General features: G+C 36.9%; 1 protein-coding gene across 3 annotated transcripts in view; it reads right to left on the minus strand.

Annotated features, from left to right (window-relative positions):
- LOC308639887 (ADAMTS-like protein 1) overlaps positions 1-19,449 on the minus strand; it is a 384,577-nt gene that overhangs the window by 235,640 nt on the left and 129,488 nt on the right. For all 3 annotated transcript variants that reach the window (XM_081278265.1, XM_081278264.1, XM_081278263.1), the window contains exon 5: positions 9,888-10,014. In XM_081278265.1, the coding sequence (XP_081134391.1) occupies positions 9,888-10,014 (127 nt within the window). The remainder of the gene's footprint in view (positions 1-9,887; positions 10,015-19,449) is intronic.

Genomic DNA, 19,449 nt, shown 5'->3' on the forward strand with positions numbered 1-19,449 from the left:
ATTTTTCAATATGTGAATGTTCTGTGAGATTTATTGGTGTATCAGAGAAAGGTGATAATGCTAAAATTTTTGAAAAGACAGGCCTTCCTATTCTGATATCTGAGTTTATCTTATTTTTAGATGTTAATAAATTCGTGTTTTTAAAGAATCTTCCCTCTCAACGTTGGGGCTAATCCTTAATTTCATTTTTTTTAAATGAAAGGGCCATTGTTGCTAATACAATTGGCTACATAAAAATTTTTCTGCTGTAACTGATGAGGTTTTAATGATATATTTTAAATCTACATGCCAATTTTACTATCCCTGAAATATATCCAGTAGTCAGGTGTAGTGGCACACACCTGTAACCAGCTACTTGGGAGTCTGAGGCTGTCCAGCTAGCCTGGACAACTCAGTGAAACCCTGCCTCAAAATAAAAATAAAAAGGTGTGGCTGTGTGGCTCAGTGGCAGAGTACCCCTGGGGTTCAATCCCTGGTACTACAAATATATATACGTGTGTGTGTGTGTGTGTGTGTGTGTATGTGTGTGTTTATTTATCAGTAATTGCATAACAGAGGATGCATGGGATAATGTATGCTGCACAGACCAAACAAGATGTTCTCTGCTTCCCTAACTGGAAAATTTCATCCTTTCAGATTCCTAGGCCAAAATCTTTTGTTCATCTTTATATTTAATAAGTTAGAAAATCCTATTGTCAAACTACCCCATTTCATTGATTCTGAGACGAACAACATTTCCTATTTTAACAAATATAAAATGAGAGTATCTCTCACACTGTAGTGCCTTAAATTTCCTCTGACCCAGAGAGGAACTGGTCACAGCTACCTGCCTACAGAGGCGCTAACATCAGAACAGCTAGTATCAAACTTGTGAAATGGAGCAGCTCAGAAGAAATGTCAAAAACAACAGTAGAACACACTCATTTAGCTCTCAGGAATCAAATGATTGTGGTGGTTGCAGGGAGGTGAAGCATCAGAAGAGCTTAACCTTTTCATAGAGGGGGTCAAAAGGTGTTTAGAGCGACATAATTTCAAAGACAAGAGCAAAGCACCAGGACGTCTGCCTCTGTGAAGTAACAAGGGCCAGATTTACCATTCTGCCCGAAACAACCAAAAAATCATGACAAAATTATATGAAACCAAGGTTTTTAAGACACTGGACATCAGGCGAAAAGGGCAGAAATTCCTGAGATTCAGGGAATAAATGAGATAAATTCTAATATTGCCCTAGATTATTGCCTTGCAAGAACTTCCTGGCTGTGGCTTTGGAAATGGAAGTTCTATAGTACAGGTTCGTAGATTCCATGACTTGAGACAAAAGTAAAAGTCCAAGGAATCAAAGCATTAGAATTTATGGAATGAAGTACCAGACAGGAGAGAGTTTACAAGAGAGAACTAAGAGCTAAGATGGTCCCCTTGGTGTATCCAGCAGCACACTGATCAATCCATGGATGTGAGGCAACTGCTTTAGGCTGGTGAAAGAACTATAAGGAAGACGACATGGTGCTCACACAGGCCTGAGACTAGCACCTCATCCCACCAGCCAGACCTAAAAACTTCATAAGTCATGGAATGTCCAGTGTCTAGAAGGAACTTATCTCAGTGGAAAGGCATAATTAAGTCTAGGTCAAAGATGGCTTTGGTTCCACCTACCAAATTTTAAGACCCCAAACGATCAAGTTCAAGTTAACTACTCCCAGAACAAAGTTCAAGACTATTTATAGAAATACAAAAATATCTAGTACCCCCAAAATAAAATTCACAATGATTGGCATCTAGTCAAAAATTACCAGGCATATAAAACAACAAACAAATATATATATATATATATATATATATATATATATATATATATATATATATATTCCATTATTCCATATTAAAGTGAAAAGCTAAACAATCAAAACACAGAATTGGACATTAAAATAATCATTATAACTATATTCCATATATTTAACAAGTTAAGTACCAAAAAAGAAATCTAGGTCCACAAGATTTCACCAGTAAATGCTACCAAGCATTGAAGGAGAAGTAACATCATTTCCATACAATCTTATCCAGAACATAGGAGATGAGGGATCATTTTCCAGCTAATTAGATGAGGGTAGTATTATACTAAAACCAAACAAAACAGTACCCCCCCCCCCCAAAAAAAATACTAAGGGCCAGGATTGTGGCTCAGTGGTAGAGCGCTTGCCTAGCATGTGTCAGGCACTGGGTTTAATCCTCAGCACCACATACAAATAAATAAATAAAATAAAGGTATTGTGTCCAACTACAACTAAAAAATTAAAAAAAATACTACAGGGCAGTATATCTCATGAACATAGATATGAAAAACCCTCACAAAATGTTGGCAAATGAAGCCAGATCTATATATAGAACAGCAATGACTAAAAAGAGTTTACCCCAAGACTCATTTTTTCCCAGTTTATCACTATGACCAAATGGGGTTTATCCCAGGAATGGAAGGTTGGTTATTCATTTTAAAACTAATTTATGCACTGCATCAAAATAAAAGATAAATTAAAAAGAAAACTGCATTATCATCACTTGAGGCAGAGAGAGAATTTGATAAAATTTAACATCAAGATAATAACTCAGTAAACTAGGAAAAGAAGGGAACTTCCTCAATGTGCTGAAGAATATTTACAAAAACTTATAAGCAACATCATATTCACTGGTGAGAAATGAAATGCTTTCCTCTTAAGATTAAATCAAGATGCCCATTCTTACTACTCCTGTTCACTATTGTATTGCATGCCCTAGCCAGTACAATAAGGGCAGAAAAAAAGGAAATAAATAAGTTACAAATTGAAAAAGTAGAAGCAAAATGGTCCTTATTTGTGAACAACATTATTGTTTAAGTAGAAAATTCCAAAAACCTACTAAATATCTCTTAGAATGATTATGTGAGTTTAGTGAGTTTGCAAAATACATAGCTCACACAAAAATCAATCATGTTTTTATAGACTAGCAATATACAATCAGAATGAAAATAAAGAATATAACAACATTTGCAACAGCTAAAAGAAAGTACAAGAAGTATAAGTCTAACTAAAGTATATAGGATCGGTATGCTGAAAAGTAGTAAGGGCTAGTGAAGGAAATCAAAGACAACCTACATAAATAGAGAGACAAGAAGTCCTCAGAGATTGGGTGACTTAACATAATAAAGAAGTCAATTATTCCCCTTCCTGCCAAATAAATCTGTAGAATCTTAGTCAAAATTCTGGAGAGATTTTTTTTTTGTGGCTATGGACAAGCAGACTTTAAAATTTATATGGAAAGGCAAAGAAGCAGAACGGAATACCAAAAATTAGTTCAAAAGAAAAGTTTCAGGAATTATACTACCTGATTTGAAGGTATAGTCAGCAACACAATGTGGCACTGATGAAGAGATAGATACATATACCAAAATAGAGTCTAGAAATAGATGTATAGAAATGGTCAGTGGAATTTAGACAAATATTTAAAGGTAATTCAGGGGAGGAAAGGATGCCTTTTCAACAAATGGTGCTGGAAGAATTGGGTTTCTCTCTCTCTCTCTCATACACACACACACACACACACACACACACACACACACAAACACAAAGACACACACACGCACATAATCAACCTAGATGTAAACCTTATATCATACATAAAAATAACTGAAAATAGGTCATAGATCTAAAGGTAAAAATGTTAAGCTATGCTACTTTTAGAAGAAAACAGGAGAAATCTTTGTGACCTCAGGTTAGGCAAGGAGTTCTTGGACATGACATTAAAAGCATAATCCATGAAAGAAAAACATTGATAGCTTGGTCTTTATCTAAATGAAAAAATTTATTCTGTAAAAGATAATGTTAAGTAATTTGGGGATAAAAAGCTACAGACTGAGAGAATATTTTAAATCACATACAGAACAAAGAATTTATACCTAGATTATATAAATAATTCTCAAAACTCCATAGTACACCTATTTTAAAACAAAACAGCTTATTTTTTGAGGGAGCAAAAGGCTTAGCATGGTGGTGTACACCTGTAACCTCAGCTACTTGGGAGGCTGAGGCAGGAGAATCCAAAGTTTGAAGCCAGCCTGGGCACCTTAGTGAGATTCTGTCTCAAAATAGAATGAAAGGGACTGGGAACATAGCTCATGGGTAGAGCACTCTTGGGTTCAATCTCCAGTACCAAAACAAACAAAACCCAAAATACCTGAATTGACACTATACCCAAGAGTAAATAAGCACATGTATTCTAGGTTGAATAATATGTCTTCCACCGAAGATGACCATCAATTAATGAGCATGCTATGTCACATGGCAAGAGTATATTAAAGTTGCTGATGGAATTAAGATTTCTTATCAGCTGATTTTGAAACAAAATGATTGTCCTGCATTATCTGAGTGGATTTAATGGAATCAAAAACATTCTCACTATAGAAGAGGGAAGCAGAAGAAGAGATTAGAGTCAGAGAGAAACCTTTAGATGCTATGTTGCTAGCTTTAAAATACCTTGGTGCATATGGTCTTTAGAAGATGGAAAATCAATACAGAAGACAATGGATTCTCCCTCAGTGCTTCCAGAAGGAACACAGGCCTGCTAACAGCTTGATTTTAGCACAATGAAACCCCTTTTGAACTTCTGACCTTCAAAGAACTACAAAATAATACATTTGTGCTGCGTTAAGTCATTAAGTTGTGCTAATTTGCTATGCAGCAATTGTAAACTAGTAAAACATGAAAGATATTCAATATCATTAGTCTTCAGGAAAATGCAAATTAAAACAGTGGTGAGATGCCACTACATAATAATTACAATGGCTAAAAATGAAAAATACCAATAATACAAAGTGATGGCAAGAATGCAGAACATGTGAAATTCTCATGCACTGCTGATGGAAATGAAAAATAGTAAGCCACTCTGGAAAAAAAGTGTGGCAATTTCTTAAAATGTGAAATATACACCTACCAAATGATCCAGCCATCCTACTACTAGGATTTATCCTACAGAAATCAAAGTGTATGTCCATACGTGAATGTTCATAAGAATTTTATTTACAAAAGCCTCAATGTGGAAACAACTCAGCTGCCCGTCAACAAATGGGTAAAAAAATGTGGTATGTCCATATGATGAAATTATCATTCAGCAATAAAATAAAATGAAGTATTGGTACTGCAATATTAATGAATCTCAAAATAATGCTGAATAAAAGAAACCAGACAGAGCGAGTATGTATGTATAAATCAAATTATATGAAAGTCCAGAAATGCAATCTGATCTGTAGTGACAATAGAGCATCTGTGGTTACCTGGGGGAAGGTTCAGGAAGAAACAGGAAGGATTACAAGAGGCACAAGAAAATTTTTGGATGGTGGATATGTTTATGACCTTGGTCATGGTGATGGTTGCACAGTGTGTGCACTGTACACTTTAAATATGCTATTCATTAAGTGCCAATTAATAGCTCAATAAATTGTTTTTTAAAGGACCAGTATCAAAAGATTTGAATTGTTTTGTGTATTCTTTTCAAAATGCTCTAACACAAGAGCTCGTTATACAAAGTCAAAAGTGATTAAAAAGAGTTGTTTGAGAAAAAGCCTTAGTATAGTTTTACTTCTCAATTTATTTCAGTTGTATGTATAAGGGTAGCAGATGATTAAAAATATTTCTAAATTTAAAATAGATCTTTTAAAAACTATGAAGTAAAAACCCTAAGTGATCTGAAAGCATTGTGTCATAGTTTCTTAGTTTCAATGGCTGTTTTTTTCTCCACCTATAGCACCTAAAATAATGGTGCATCTTGCAGTCAGTGATGTCTTAGATTCAAAGAAATACACTATATCCAGAATTGGACCACTTTTATTCCCTTCCACAGTTACTGGTCTAAGCCGTCATCATCAGTGACCTGACCTACTATAGTAGCTCCCCATCTGTTTCCCTACTTCCACTACAGTCTACTTTCAGCATGGATGGAGTGATCCCTTAAAAAAATAAATCAAGGGAAGTCAGTCTTCTGTTCAAAATCCTGCATGACTTTTCCTCTCATTCAGACTGATAGCCGAAGTCCTTACATGACTCTGCAATGCCCAGGCCATTCTAACCCCACCTCATGACCTTCCTGCCTTCATAATTTCCTCTAGAATTTTTGAAACTCACTTTCCCTGTAGTCACCATCAGCTTCTTTGTTCTTTGTAAAATATGTCACAAATGTACGTACTACAGGAACTTTGCATTTGCTTTTTCTCTTCCCCATGACTTGCATTATACTCTCCTCATCCTCCATCAAATACTTGTTCAAATGCTTTCTTATCAACGAGTCATTTCCTTAGTAATCTATTAAAATTGCAACTCCACTCCAACACTCCTGGCTGGCAGCCCATCCCCATCTCATGTGCTTCTCCCTGCTTTACTTTTTCTATAGTTCCTAACACCTTATGACATATATGCATTTTTGTATGTTTCACCGATCTGCCCCTGAAACTAGTATATGCACAAAAGGATTTTTGTCTCTTCTGTGTTTCCAGCACCTAGAATAGTTCCTAAGCACATAGCAGATGCCCAGTAAGTACTTGCTGTTGACCAAATGAATATATATCCTTGGGTGGCTAATGGTTATAGCTTGAAGCATCTAGATACAAGGTGGAAATTTATTTACTGCTTTATGCTGTCTTTAAAAATCATATGTATTTTGTACCTATAGGGATTTATATGTATTTGTTTTATTATTAATAATTTGCCAGAGTTATATTCCAGGAATATGTTTACCCATAGCCATTATAAATCACTATGAGTCACAGTCTGAGTAGCACATCTTTGAGTATTAGAGATTCATTTTATCTGTATATAAATTAGTTTGTCTGGCCTCTGCCACTCAAGAAAGGTAGAGAGAGAGAGAGAGAGAGAGAGAGAGAGAGAGAGAGAGAGAGATAGTTTTAGGATTCCCAGGTGTTTCAAAATACAGAGAGATGAGAGGTCTACAAAGTTGTAGACAAATTAATAGCAAATAGGCTGGCTCTAGGTCTAAGTACTTTCTAAGTATATTTGGAAAAGACATAATATGATACAAGTTAATAAAACTCGTGGGAAAATGAACATTTACATTTTAAGAATGAAAAGCAAGGTAATGTTAACTAATTGATTATTTTTTTTCTTTAATTAGGCTGGGCGAGTCTAGAAGTCACCAGGAAAAAATGTAAAGATAGTCTTGTACTTTTAAAAAGAGGGAAGAGCCTTGATTTTTCTTTATTTCCATGGTCTGTATTTGTAATAGTCAATTATAATGTCTTTTCCTACAAAAATGGTTTCTTTTTTATTCACCAGTAAATGGCAGCCATTTGATAAGTTCCTCTGATTTCTCTTTTTCCTTCTGGCACGTTCGACCTTAGTCTTTCTCCACTCTTCTGTTTTTTCTTTGTTCCCCTGAGTCTTGATAACATACGGGGGGAAAAAAAAAGAAACCTTGGATATAAATTTAGAAAGAAAATGAGTTCAATGTGGGGAATCCAAATGCTAAGAGTTCGAAAAGAGCATGTGGCTGGCTTATGGCTCCTTTTGGCAGAACTTGAGGAGAGACCTGGCAGAACTCCTCCAGACCCTCAGGGGTGGAGCACAGCTCACCTGGCCAGCACTCTGGGTCCTGCAGAGCAGCCTAATCTTCCCTGCCTGTGGACTGCCTCGCAGTCTGTAAATATAGGATAGAAGGTTCTTCTGGGGTGGAGAAAACATAAGTGAGGCAGTTTGGCCAGCATCTGCTATAGATTGTGGTGAGGTGCATTGCGTATGCTGGACTTTATTGATATAAATCATCTTGTCATGAGGCATCGTCAGTGCTCAGGTAAACGAATCCATTGCATTTTGTCATTATGTATAATCATCAGCTTGTGTGTTATATAATTTACCCACTGTTGGTCTTGAATAGAGCACTTTTCATTGAGGTATTTGTTTGCAGACCTGAACCTGACATATGGCTCCCAATTTGTTTCATTTTTTTTTTTCCTTACGAGTTTCTTCACCTTTGTTATACCTTTGTGATTCAAGGCCCAGTGGTCATGAGTCACTCCCTAACAGGAGGACAAGAAGAATGTCTATTGGATCAGTGTTCTGGCTCCTCCGTGAAAATGAAAGGTGGGGGGCATGAGAATACAGAAGGATCCCCACCAGGAACACATGCTGTCAGAAGTCACCAGACAGTAGTTATTACACATACGTGGCATCCCCCTTTGTGCCCGTGGTTATTCCTAGATAATGGGCACCGACTCAATTATGTGACAAATAGAAAGATTTTAATTTTTCCAGTATTCCTTAAAGAATTCTGTAATAGGCAAGAGTCGTCTCCTCCTCCTCCTCCTCCTCCTCCTCCTCCTCCTCCTCCTCCTCCTCCTCCTCCTCTTCTTTTTAGTTGTCAATGGCCCTTTCATTTTATTTATTTATTTATATGAGGTGCTGTGAATTGACCCCAGTGCCTCACACATGCTAGGCAAGCACTCTACCATTGAGTTTCAATTATAGCCCAAGAGTTACCCTTTCAATGTAATTGTTCCCTTAAATATCCAACCATAGCTTCAGAGATGAATCTAAGAATCACGCCTCTATTCATTCCTGGTTTCTATCTTCAAATTTCTTTAATTTTTCATCTTATAAAAGTTACAACACATGACCAAAGAAAAATCTCACCTGAATGTACTGTATTAATGTCTAAGTTACCTCATCCTCAGTTTAGCCTGACAGTCTTTTTAAAAATTTTTAATTTTTACAGAATTATATTTTTCATGGCTTCTGGGAAGCTAGAATGTGGAGAGTTCCGGAAGCTAGTGCCTCTGTTTTTTGTTTGTTTGTTTTCCCCCTGTGTTGAAGGTCCGAGGTCTGTCTTCCTGCTCCTTCTTCCCCAGGCCCACCCTTCTGGCAAGTCGCCTTATGACCTCTCTGAATAGCTCTCCAGTGCACCTCAGAACAATTGCATTTATCTTCCTTCTGGACCTCCAAGTCCATGTAAAGCCACAAACTCACCTTAAGCCAATTGTTTTTCTCCAACTAATTGACAAGTCAGGAGAACAAAACCACACTGAGCAAAGATACTCATTTTCATTTCCTGAGTCAGGGGAGACAGGTGGAAAGAGATCCTAAATCACAGGTCAATTGAGATTCTGGATAAAGGTAATATCTGGAGAAAACAGGCCAAGCAAGGACAAAACACTACTAAATGTGTATGTCCTTGAGTATCAGAGTGGTCTTAACTGGATCTTTATAGCTCTGTGACTTTAAGAAAGTCACATAATCTAGTTAGCTTCAGTCATCTTATCCACCTCATGGAAATTAATACTACCTTGCTCTTGTGATTGCTAAAAAGATTAAGTGAGATGATCAGCTAAAATTCTCGGCACATGCATATATATAGTAAGCACATATTTGCTGGTGTAGAGAATTTGGGACATAAAGATCAATAAAGGGCTTTACATAATCACCACCAATATTAATCCTGAAAGGCCCCTTAGTAAATACAAATCATGTGATTTGACAGTGACAGCAGGGGAGTGGTTTCTGGCTTCCCACTCTCTCCTCTATATCCCAGGCAGGAGCTTGAATATAGCCCATCCTCTTATTGGGCAGCAGAATCCATGTTTGCTCAGAGAGCATCTCTAGACACATGTCTAGTTCCCTCCTGCTGAGCGTCAGAAAGAAAGAGTTCCTTCTTGGCATTGCAACCAGTGACCTGACTTGACCTGACCCATTTAAACTGATCCACAAAGTGGGGATATGAAGCTTTCCTCAGTATTTTCAAATTCTTCTCCACTTTGGTGGAGGTGTTATTTCCCTGGTTGCTCAGGGAACCAGAGCCGAGCCAGGGAAGAATAACAAGTTAACAAGTCCAAAGATTGCCCCATCTCTGTAGTGTCTTACATTTAGTTGCAGAGAGCTGGGATTTATACTGCCCTCGGACCAGCCGGCAGGTGGACCCATCTCCATTGCAGACCCCACAGTTATCCTCCTTGACGGTGCTTCCCAGCTGGTGGTCACAGCCAACGATCTAACAAGAGAGAGAGAGGTGTAATTCAACCAGGCTTCTCCCAATGCTGGGATCCATAAGGCTATTTGCCACCAAATTACCCTCCCCCAGGGACCCCAAAACATACTTCCTGTGAAGGGGACTGAGATGAAACAGTTTGAACCAAGCTAAGAAGAAATAAAAATAACATGGGTAAAGATATCTTTACCGTTGAAATATATATATACATAAGGGAAGAAGGAAGAAGGGAGAGAATGGGAAAAGGAAAGGATGGGGAAAGAGTAAGGGAGAGAAGAACTATTGCTATGACAGAATATTAATTTAAAAATATTTCCCAGTGTCAAAAGGCCCACTCATACATTGCTGGTGGGACTGAAAATTGGTGCAGCCAATATGGAAAGCAGTATAGAGATTCCTTGGAAAGTTGGGAATGGAACCACCATTTGACCCAACTATCCCACACCTCTGTCTAAACCCAAAGGACTTAAAGACAGCATACTTCAGGGACACAGCCACATCAATGTTTATAGCAGCACAATTCACAATAGCTAAACTGTGGAACCAACCTAGATGCCCTTCAATAGATGAATAGATAAAGAAAATGTGGTGTATATACACAATGGAATATTACTCATCAATAAAAGAGAATAATATCATGGCATTTGCAGGTAAATGAATGCAGCTGGAGAATATAATGCTAGGTAAAATTAGCCAATCCCCCCCCCCCCAAGAAAAACAAATGCCGAATGATTTCTCTGATTTAAGGATGCTAATTCATAATAATAATATAATTCATAATAATAATAATATAATTCATAATGCAGGGAGGTAGGATGGGAGGATTAAATGAACTCTAGATAGGGCAAAGGGGAAAGGGAAGGGAGTGGTAGGGAGGGATTAGAAGAGCAGAAAAGACAGTGGAATGGGATGGTCATCATTACCCTAAGTACATGTATGAAGACACAAAGAATGTGACTGAACTTTGTGTATAACCAGAGATATGAAAAATTGTGCTCTATATGTGCAATATGAATTATAATGCATTCTGTTGTCATATATAACAAATTAAAATTTTTAAAAATTAAAAAAATATTTCCCAGTGTCAATAATTATGATTTGTCAAACTGATAAAATATTCAGTCATGAGGTAAGCAGCAGGAAGCACTTTACAAATAATCTGCAGGTTCTCTATGTCCCTTAGAATGTGAGCTACATAAGGGTAGGGGTTGTATGTTGGGCTTATTGACAAATTCCAAGCAATTGGAAGAATGTTTAGTAGACTATGAGTTAATAAAGTATTGATGAATGAAGTGAAGATACTTTCTTTTCTAGCTAGCACTTCAGCTAAGAAAAAAAGAGACAGAACCAGCTATCAGACATGAGGTCCATAAATTTATATGGAGGAAACTGGAGGGTTGGAATGGAGGGTGGCAGAGCCTGTTCTTTGCCTGGGCCTCTCCTGTACCAAACACAATACAGATATGTCACTGATTCCCACAATGATTATATATGATATCCCCACCTTGTACTTGAGGCTATTAATCTTTCCCAAGGTCACTTGGCTAGTAAGAAGCCAAGTTCTAAAGTCTTCTAATAAAATATTTATGCTTACTCCAAATTAGACTTGATAAAGTCACAAGTCTTTACAAAGTAAGTGGGAAAACTTATTTTTTTTGGCTATAGTTAATGTTTGTAATATTTCTTTTTTTCCATATTATTTTTATTTGTTCTAATTAGTTACACGTGACAGTACAATGATCTTGACATATCATACATATAATTTCTCATTTTTCTGAGTGTACAGGTTACAGTCACATATATACATACAGCAATAATAATGTCTATTTTATTCTGCTGTCCTTCCTATACCCCCTCCCCCTCCCCTCCCCTCCCCTCCCATCACTTCTCTCTACCCAATCTAATGAGACACACTTTTTTTTTCTTTTTCCTCACATCGTCATACATGTATTCTGTATAATGATGAGGGTCTCCTTCCATCTTCCGTGCAATTCCCCTTTTCCCTCCCTTTCCCTCCCACCTCTCTTCCTTATTTAGTGATAATCTTCTTCTCATGCTCTTCCTCCCTACCTCATTTTGAATCACCCCCTTTATATCAGAGAAGACATTCGGCATTTGTTTTTAGAGATTGGCTAACTTCACTTAGCATAATCTGCTCTAATGTCGTCCATTTCCCTGCAAATCCATTACCTTGTTATTTTTTAGTGCTGAGTAATATTCCATTGTGTATATATGCCACATTTTCTTTTATCCATTCATCCATTGAAGGGCATCTTTATTCTTTTATTTCTAATGTTTGATTTTTAAAACCATCAAATCCAGCCAGGAGTAGTGGTGCATGGCTATAATTTTACCTATTTAGGAGGTCAAGGCAGGAGGATTGCAAGATCAAGTCTAGCTATGGAAACTTAGTAAGACCCTGTCTCAAAATAAAAAATAAAAAAAGGTCTGGGGATATAGCTCAGTGGTAGAGCACCTCTGTGTTCAATCCCCAGTACTACCACCAAAAAAAAAAAAGAAATGAAATAAAATAATCAATTTCAAATTATACCAGGTTATATATGTTATAGTTCTAGTTTGAGCTAACATTTGGACTCATTCTATCCCAAACTGTTTAAATTATGATGAGAACTGGAGTGATATCTGAAGGGGTGTATCTCCAAAGTTTTTGCAATTCATCCTTCTTTAGTAAACCTGGTCCTTCCTTGAGGCTTGATTTTCCTTTCATACCTTTAATTAGTAATTATAAACATATAGTTAAGCCAACATTTAAAAAATAATTATTTAGCACTGTGTTATATATGGAATCTATTTTTAAAATATAGTAATGCATATATTTTTTTCATTTGAAAACCCAAACATGTCTTAAATAGATGACAAAGCAACAATTCCTTCAATAATTGCAATTTTTTTAAAGCAGAGATATTAGGACAATATCATGCTGCATACTAAAGTGGGGAACAAAGACAGATTGGCTCCATCCTGTGGGTTCACTGTGGTCACCTCAATCTACTCAGAGGCTGCAAGGAGGCCGTATCACAATTCAACCAGGTTTCATCCATGTAAAGCCAAGAACATTCTGGCTTTGACCTTTGGTATGTTTCTATGTAACTATAGAAAAATTATTCTAAAAATTCTTATCTGTAGATGGCCCCACACACGAACTGACATATCATACATTTGATTCTCTATTCATTTGTATTCTGAGTATAGTGTGAAATGTGATTGTACAGTATCTATTTTTTTAAGTCACTTAACCATTTAAGTAACATTTATTGAAGACCTGCTATGGGCCAGGCACTGTACTGGAAGCAAAATTCAGTGGTGAATTTAAGCACATACGGGCCCATCCTCCTGAGGCGTACAGGAGTGAGGCAGTGAGAGAGGCAGCTATTACTCAAATATCACACACAATAAAAGTAAAACAAGAATGATGAGAAAAGCTATAAAACACAGGCACATGGTACACTGAGAGGATAAAATATGGAGAATTTATTTGGTTAGAGAGACCAAAGAGGAATTGACGGAGGAAGAGATTTTTGGAGTCAAGAGTTACCAGCTGGAGGGAGGTGTTGCTGTGAGGTTTGCCATATCTTTTAGGAATGCCTAGATCCTAGCTAATTAGAGAGGAAGCAAAAACCAAAGTTGGCAAAAATAAAAGAATGTCACAAGACTAAAATCACTGGATTGCCTTGGCGGGTGGACTCCTTTCAAGAAGCACAGCCCTCCTAATTTAGTCAGCAAAGGAGTACTGACCCTCGTGTTCTGCGGCTCAAAACTGAAGAGAGATGGGTTTAATCTTACAAGATCCCTAACTATGTGGGAGGACAAGCTGGGCAGTGGGCATGGGAATATATATTCCCAGTCTTCTCAAACCTAACGGGATTTACTCCTTAAATTATAGGAATTTCAGGTTTCTCGAAAGATTTAAGTTTCTCTGGAAAATTTTGTTTGCAGACTCTGATGTCTCTAACAGAGCCAAAGGAGATAATCATGAAAATCCCTCTCTAATCCTAAAGATTTCGTATGGTTCCAAAACCATTTTAAGAAAAGAACAATTCAGCTTCATGGATCCAAAGTAACAGTCATATTAGGAATAGCTAAATATGAGGTGACATACTTTAAGGCTAACTTGGCCAGACCCCTGACTTAGCGCTCTCAGTGTGGGTTTATGGACCCCAGGATGTGGTCCATAAATGGGCGTGCGTTGTTTAACTTTGGTGTTTAAAATACAAACATCTCCCTGACACGATTGTGTTTGTTCTTTTCTCTGTATCAATTTCTCTTTAAGATGCCAAAATATTCTAACTCAATTATTTTTAAAATGTGGAAGACTTTATCATCAGATAAAATGTTCTTGTTTGGTCCAAGTGGAAAATTGTTTGCAATTATACCAGGGTAATCATTTTCGACATATTTTAATCTGTTGATCTTGAGTAACTTAGATTAATTAAAAATTAAACTGTTATTTTAAGACCAATTATTACTAACAGAGAAAAATAACTAGGAATGCATAACTGGGCAGAATTGGCAGATATAATGCCAGATTCCCTCGGTGCCTTTGCACATGCTGTTACTTCTGTCAAGAATCCCCTTGACCGATTCTTTATTTGGAAAAATTCTATTTATCTTTCAAACCCTAAATTAAGTGTCTCTTTCTCCAAAAAGGAGTACTGACCAGAGTCCAGAGCTAACTGCTTTATTGCTCTATGCTTCCTTAGCCTTTTGGTTGTATCTCCGTGTTGCAGAGATTACTGGTCACCACTCAATAACTACCTTCTCCCACTTTTCTCTGTAGCAGGACTCCAGTTTTACTTGAGATGGCAATATATCCAGTTAAAAGAATTGGCCCTGTTACCAAGTTGTAATTGGTGAAATAAAAGTGAACGTGTTGTGTATTCTGAGAAGGATACTTAAAAGAAACTGACAGCTGGGGAGAGCCCCCTTCTGCTACTACCTTCTTACATTCCTGTTGGCTCCAGTATACGTTTGGAAAAACAAGACAAGCTTGAGAATGGGAGCATTGATGGGGGAAGAGAGAGAGAGAGAAAGAGAGAGGCAGGGAGGGAAGGAGGAAGGGAGGAGGGGAGAGAGAGAGAGAGAAAGAGGGAGAGAGAGAAGAGAGAGAGCTCTGTTCCTAAACCACATTCGGTCTATTAGTTTGGACTTTCTTTGATATATACCCAATTCAAATTGTCATAGAATTGATATTGAGTTTAACCAACATGTTTGTCTTTACACCAGAAAATGAGTTAATTGAGAGCATGTGTTTTACTAAACTTTATATCTCTGCTGCTTCACACAATATTTGACATTTGAGATACATAATGAATACTGGCAAATCAATGAAACACAAACATCAAGCATATGGGTTGTCTAACATTTCCAATGTAGGTAATAGATAGGCAAATATAGGGTGTAGTCACTGATGACATACCTGTATGCAACGTGACGACTATTGGCCAAATCTAAACCTCCATCTTGATGTATGAACAAGAATTACTGTAAAGGGCTAATATTTTTTCGAGACCATTTCCTAAGTGCACCTATGTTCATCATTAGCAAAATGTCATGAAAGGCAATTTTCAGGTCTCTGAATCCCCAGACCCACCCATTCTGGACAAAACATTATGTGAGATAATGATCACTCATGACTTTGGCAACTGCATGGAATCTTTTTGTAAAGGGTGAAAACTATTTTGACCTCATGCAGCTTATTAGTATTCTGTTACTAGATGTCAGCTGGATACAAGATCTAACCCTATCCTCATCCAAAATGATTGTAGAGTTTTGCTTATTTTATAATTTTTTTAAAAATCTCAGCTGCTATAAAAAGTGAGAAGCTCCAACAATAATTTAGATAAAGACAAAATCTTACCCTGTGACTTCCAAGATTAATATTTTTGTTGTTCAGATACCACTAGCGGATCATGAAATTTTGCTTTTATATCTTAAACATATGTATTTTGTGCCCTGTCTTATATACACGTAAGCATACATGTATACAAACATGTAGTCCTTTGTCTTATTTTTGAGAAGAATATGTGCATTTAACAATGTTGATTTTTCTTCATTATTCAGGATTTACAAAGGGTAATGGAGAATCTTCCCTAAACAAAAATTAGGACCACAGCATCCAACCCAGGCCTTGGGCCTGCAGTGGATGTTGACAGGAAGTTCTTCCTTCACATTATAGACCCTATGGCAAGTAAACAGGCAGAACATAAGATGGAATTCTTGAGACACCAAAACGTGTATAAAAAAAAAAAATCTTCACTAGTAGTTATGTGAAAAATATCAACACACTAATAATCTGGAGAATGTAAGTAAACATAATCCATAAGCAGATATCAGACCCTGGACTAACATTCTTAGATGGGTTCGTACTGGCCTCATTTCAAATGGTTTCCCATAAAGACCTCAGCTTCTAGCATCAAATACTAAGTCAGTGATGTCAAGCTTTTCTGGATCCAACACCATGAGGTAAGATACTTTTAAACCCCTCTATTTTCAGCACTGGGAAAGACAAATATGGAAAACTAAACTCTACAAATCTAATCACAGCTGCTCTTATAATTATTTAATTCAGATAAAACATTGTGGGTGACAGTGTGTACTTATACACATTATACCTCATTTTTAAATAAATGAATAAGGCTAACAGTACGCATCTAACCTTATTCTTCAAATATTTAGAGATTAGTTTGTTCATGCCTAACCTTTCTATAAAGATTTATAGCATATACATTTGATATCATAAAATTTTTAAAAAAATGTATAAGTGGGTCAAAAGGAAATCAAGGATAAGACAGATAAAGATAATACCAAACACGAGAACCACATGCAACATACACCACAAGTTTCTATTAATTTGTAAGAGGTAGGGAGCGGGTGTCACATATCTGTATTTGAGTTTCTTAGAATAGAGGAAAACATGAGTACTTGTAAGAATTGAAAAAAAAAAGGGCATCTATTGAATCTTTCCAAAAATTTATAGGTAATATGTTCCTTGTAGCAGATATAATAAATATCAGTGGAATGCTTGAATCAAAAACTGGCTCAGGAGAACCATAATTACTCAAAGTACCCAAATCCTAGATACATATTTTCTGTGAGTCTTCTGAAAGACAGTCCCATATAACAATGTTCCAATGTGAGCAAATAAAAACAAATTTTAAAGACGTGGCTCCTAATAACCTCTGATTAAGCCTAATGCTCAGAGAACATTCAGTAAAAGCAAATTTTAAGAATCCAAAACAAATCAGCCAGGTGCAAAGCACTGTGACAGTCTGGCCTAGTCCTTAAGGGTAGACCTTAATGCACTCTGGGCGAGGCTGGCAAAAATACGGCACATTTCTCCTGCAGCTATTTCTCCTGCCAAGACCCACAGCAGACATTGCTAATCAACTGTAGCATTTTTGGCCACTGAGCTTTTATGTGGCCCCAGATCCTTTATGCTATTGTACTCTAGAAGCCAAATCCAATAGACTATGGTTGTCATATGAGGAGACTAAACCAATTTACTACTCCAGAGTTAGGGAAATGAATTGGCTGCCTCCCTTTCAGACAATTCTCCACAAATATTATTTCTCTCAAGATGTGAACGATTTCAAGTACCGATGGTAACACTGAAGTTCAGAGAAAGCTTCCCCAAGGCCAAATGGTGGTAAGTAACAACACCAAAATTTCATATTGTAGGGTGTCTATTAACCACAAAAAGGCATACTATATAATATTGGTATGACAATGGAGTGGTGATAACCAGGTTGAACATTTTTATCAGGATCACCATGGCCAGAGAGCTAAATGTATGCACAGGAATGAATAGATGGTTTCCTCTTAATACGTGACTTGGAAGCACATATGATAAGGGAAGTGAAGGGGAAGGTGCCTCTCCCTGTCTAAACCTGCCACCTCCCCAACCTCATGCATGCACATCCATACACATACACTAAACTTCTCTCTCTCTCTCTCTCTCTCTCTCTCTCTCTCTCTCATAATTTGATTCATGTGTCCAAATTTCCTTCTCCTTTATATACATGTTTGACTTACAAATAATGTTTCCAATATGAGAAAGCAGGATTCCCCAGTCATTCACAAAGGTTCTAACAGTGGTCCATGAGCTATGTTTACTCTTTCCAAAAGCCTCATGGAAATATATTTACCTGCAATAAAACCACATAAGGTCACCAAAACACCAACCATCTCATTATACAAATAAGCTGAATCCTGATCTTTGTTGCATTTATATTTTAATTGCTCAGGTCTTTAAGTCATAAAATAGGAAAACAAATTATTACTTAATAATGCCACATTTTGAGTAGATGGAAACTTCCAAAACACAAAGTCCACAGGGGGAAAAATAACAAAGACAGCTTTGTGTCAAAAAGTTGAGAACCGCTCATGAAGCCCTTTGTTTGTTGTTCCCATACCCTTGGGAAGAGCAACACATGAGGCTGTTGATTATACTCAAATTAAATGAAATCAACAGAGAATAAGGCATTATGCTGGCTGTTATACTGCTGTGGGGAATACATACTGGTTGTAGGCATGGTTGCCACCTAGGTGAATGGGATTCATCAGCTTATTTCCCAGAACAGGTGAGAGTCAAAAAGGAGTAAGATCATGAAGACTAAAGGTCGAAGCAGCATAGAGGAGCAGAAAGACAGACAGAAAGCCAACCAGTGCTTGCCAAACACTTACTATATTTAGGTACACTGTTCATCTTCTCACTTAATTCTTATAATAGCCCTGAAAACTAGCTAAAATAACATCTGTTTTAAAAAAATAAAATTAAGACTCCAGAATTTTTTGAAAGACTTGCCCTAGATCTCATTACTAGGACATGGTATTGCCAGAGTTGAAATTCAGGCAGAATAGCATCAGGCCCTCCATGAGTGGTCCCTCTAGTTCATGTCATATTGCATTGCTCTTGGGGGTTCGAATCAGATGTAGGGACAGGAAGGGAGATGCATATGTATCTGTGAGTCACTTCTTGTTGCCAAAAGTGACACCTGACAGTAGCTTGAAGGGTTGATATTGAGCATCAAGAGCAATGTGGGTTATCTGCAGTTAATAGCTTTGAAAGTGTAAACAGGGATTTTCTTCTTTTTTTTTTTTTGAGGGATTAATTCAGTAAATTTCAAAACAAGTAGTTGGTTTTGTTTTGTATAGCTACCTGCTGCCAAAGGGAAATACTGATAAATACCCATAGGCTATTGGCCTATTCAGAATGAGAAGTAGCTTTCCTTCTAACATACAAATTTTTTTAAATTACTTTTTTTGTTTTAATTAGTTATACATGACAGTAGAATGCATTTATGCACTTTTATATATTGTACATAGATAGGGTATAATTTCTCATTTTTCTGAGTGTACATGTTTTAGAATCATATTGGTCAGTTACATATATACACAAAGTCATAATGTCTGTTTCAT

This window comes from Spermophilus citellus, assembly GCF_964194105.1.
Source record: "Spermophilus citellus genome assembly, chromosome: 2".
NCBI lineage: Eukaryota > Metazoa > Chordata > Mammalia > Rodentia > Sciuridae > Spermophilus > Spermophilus citellus.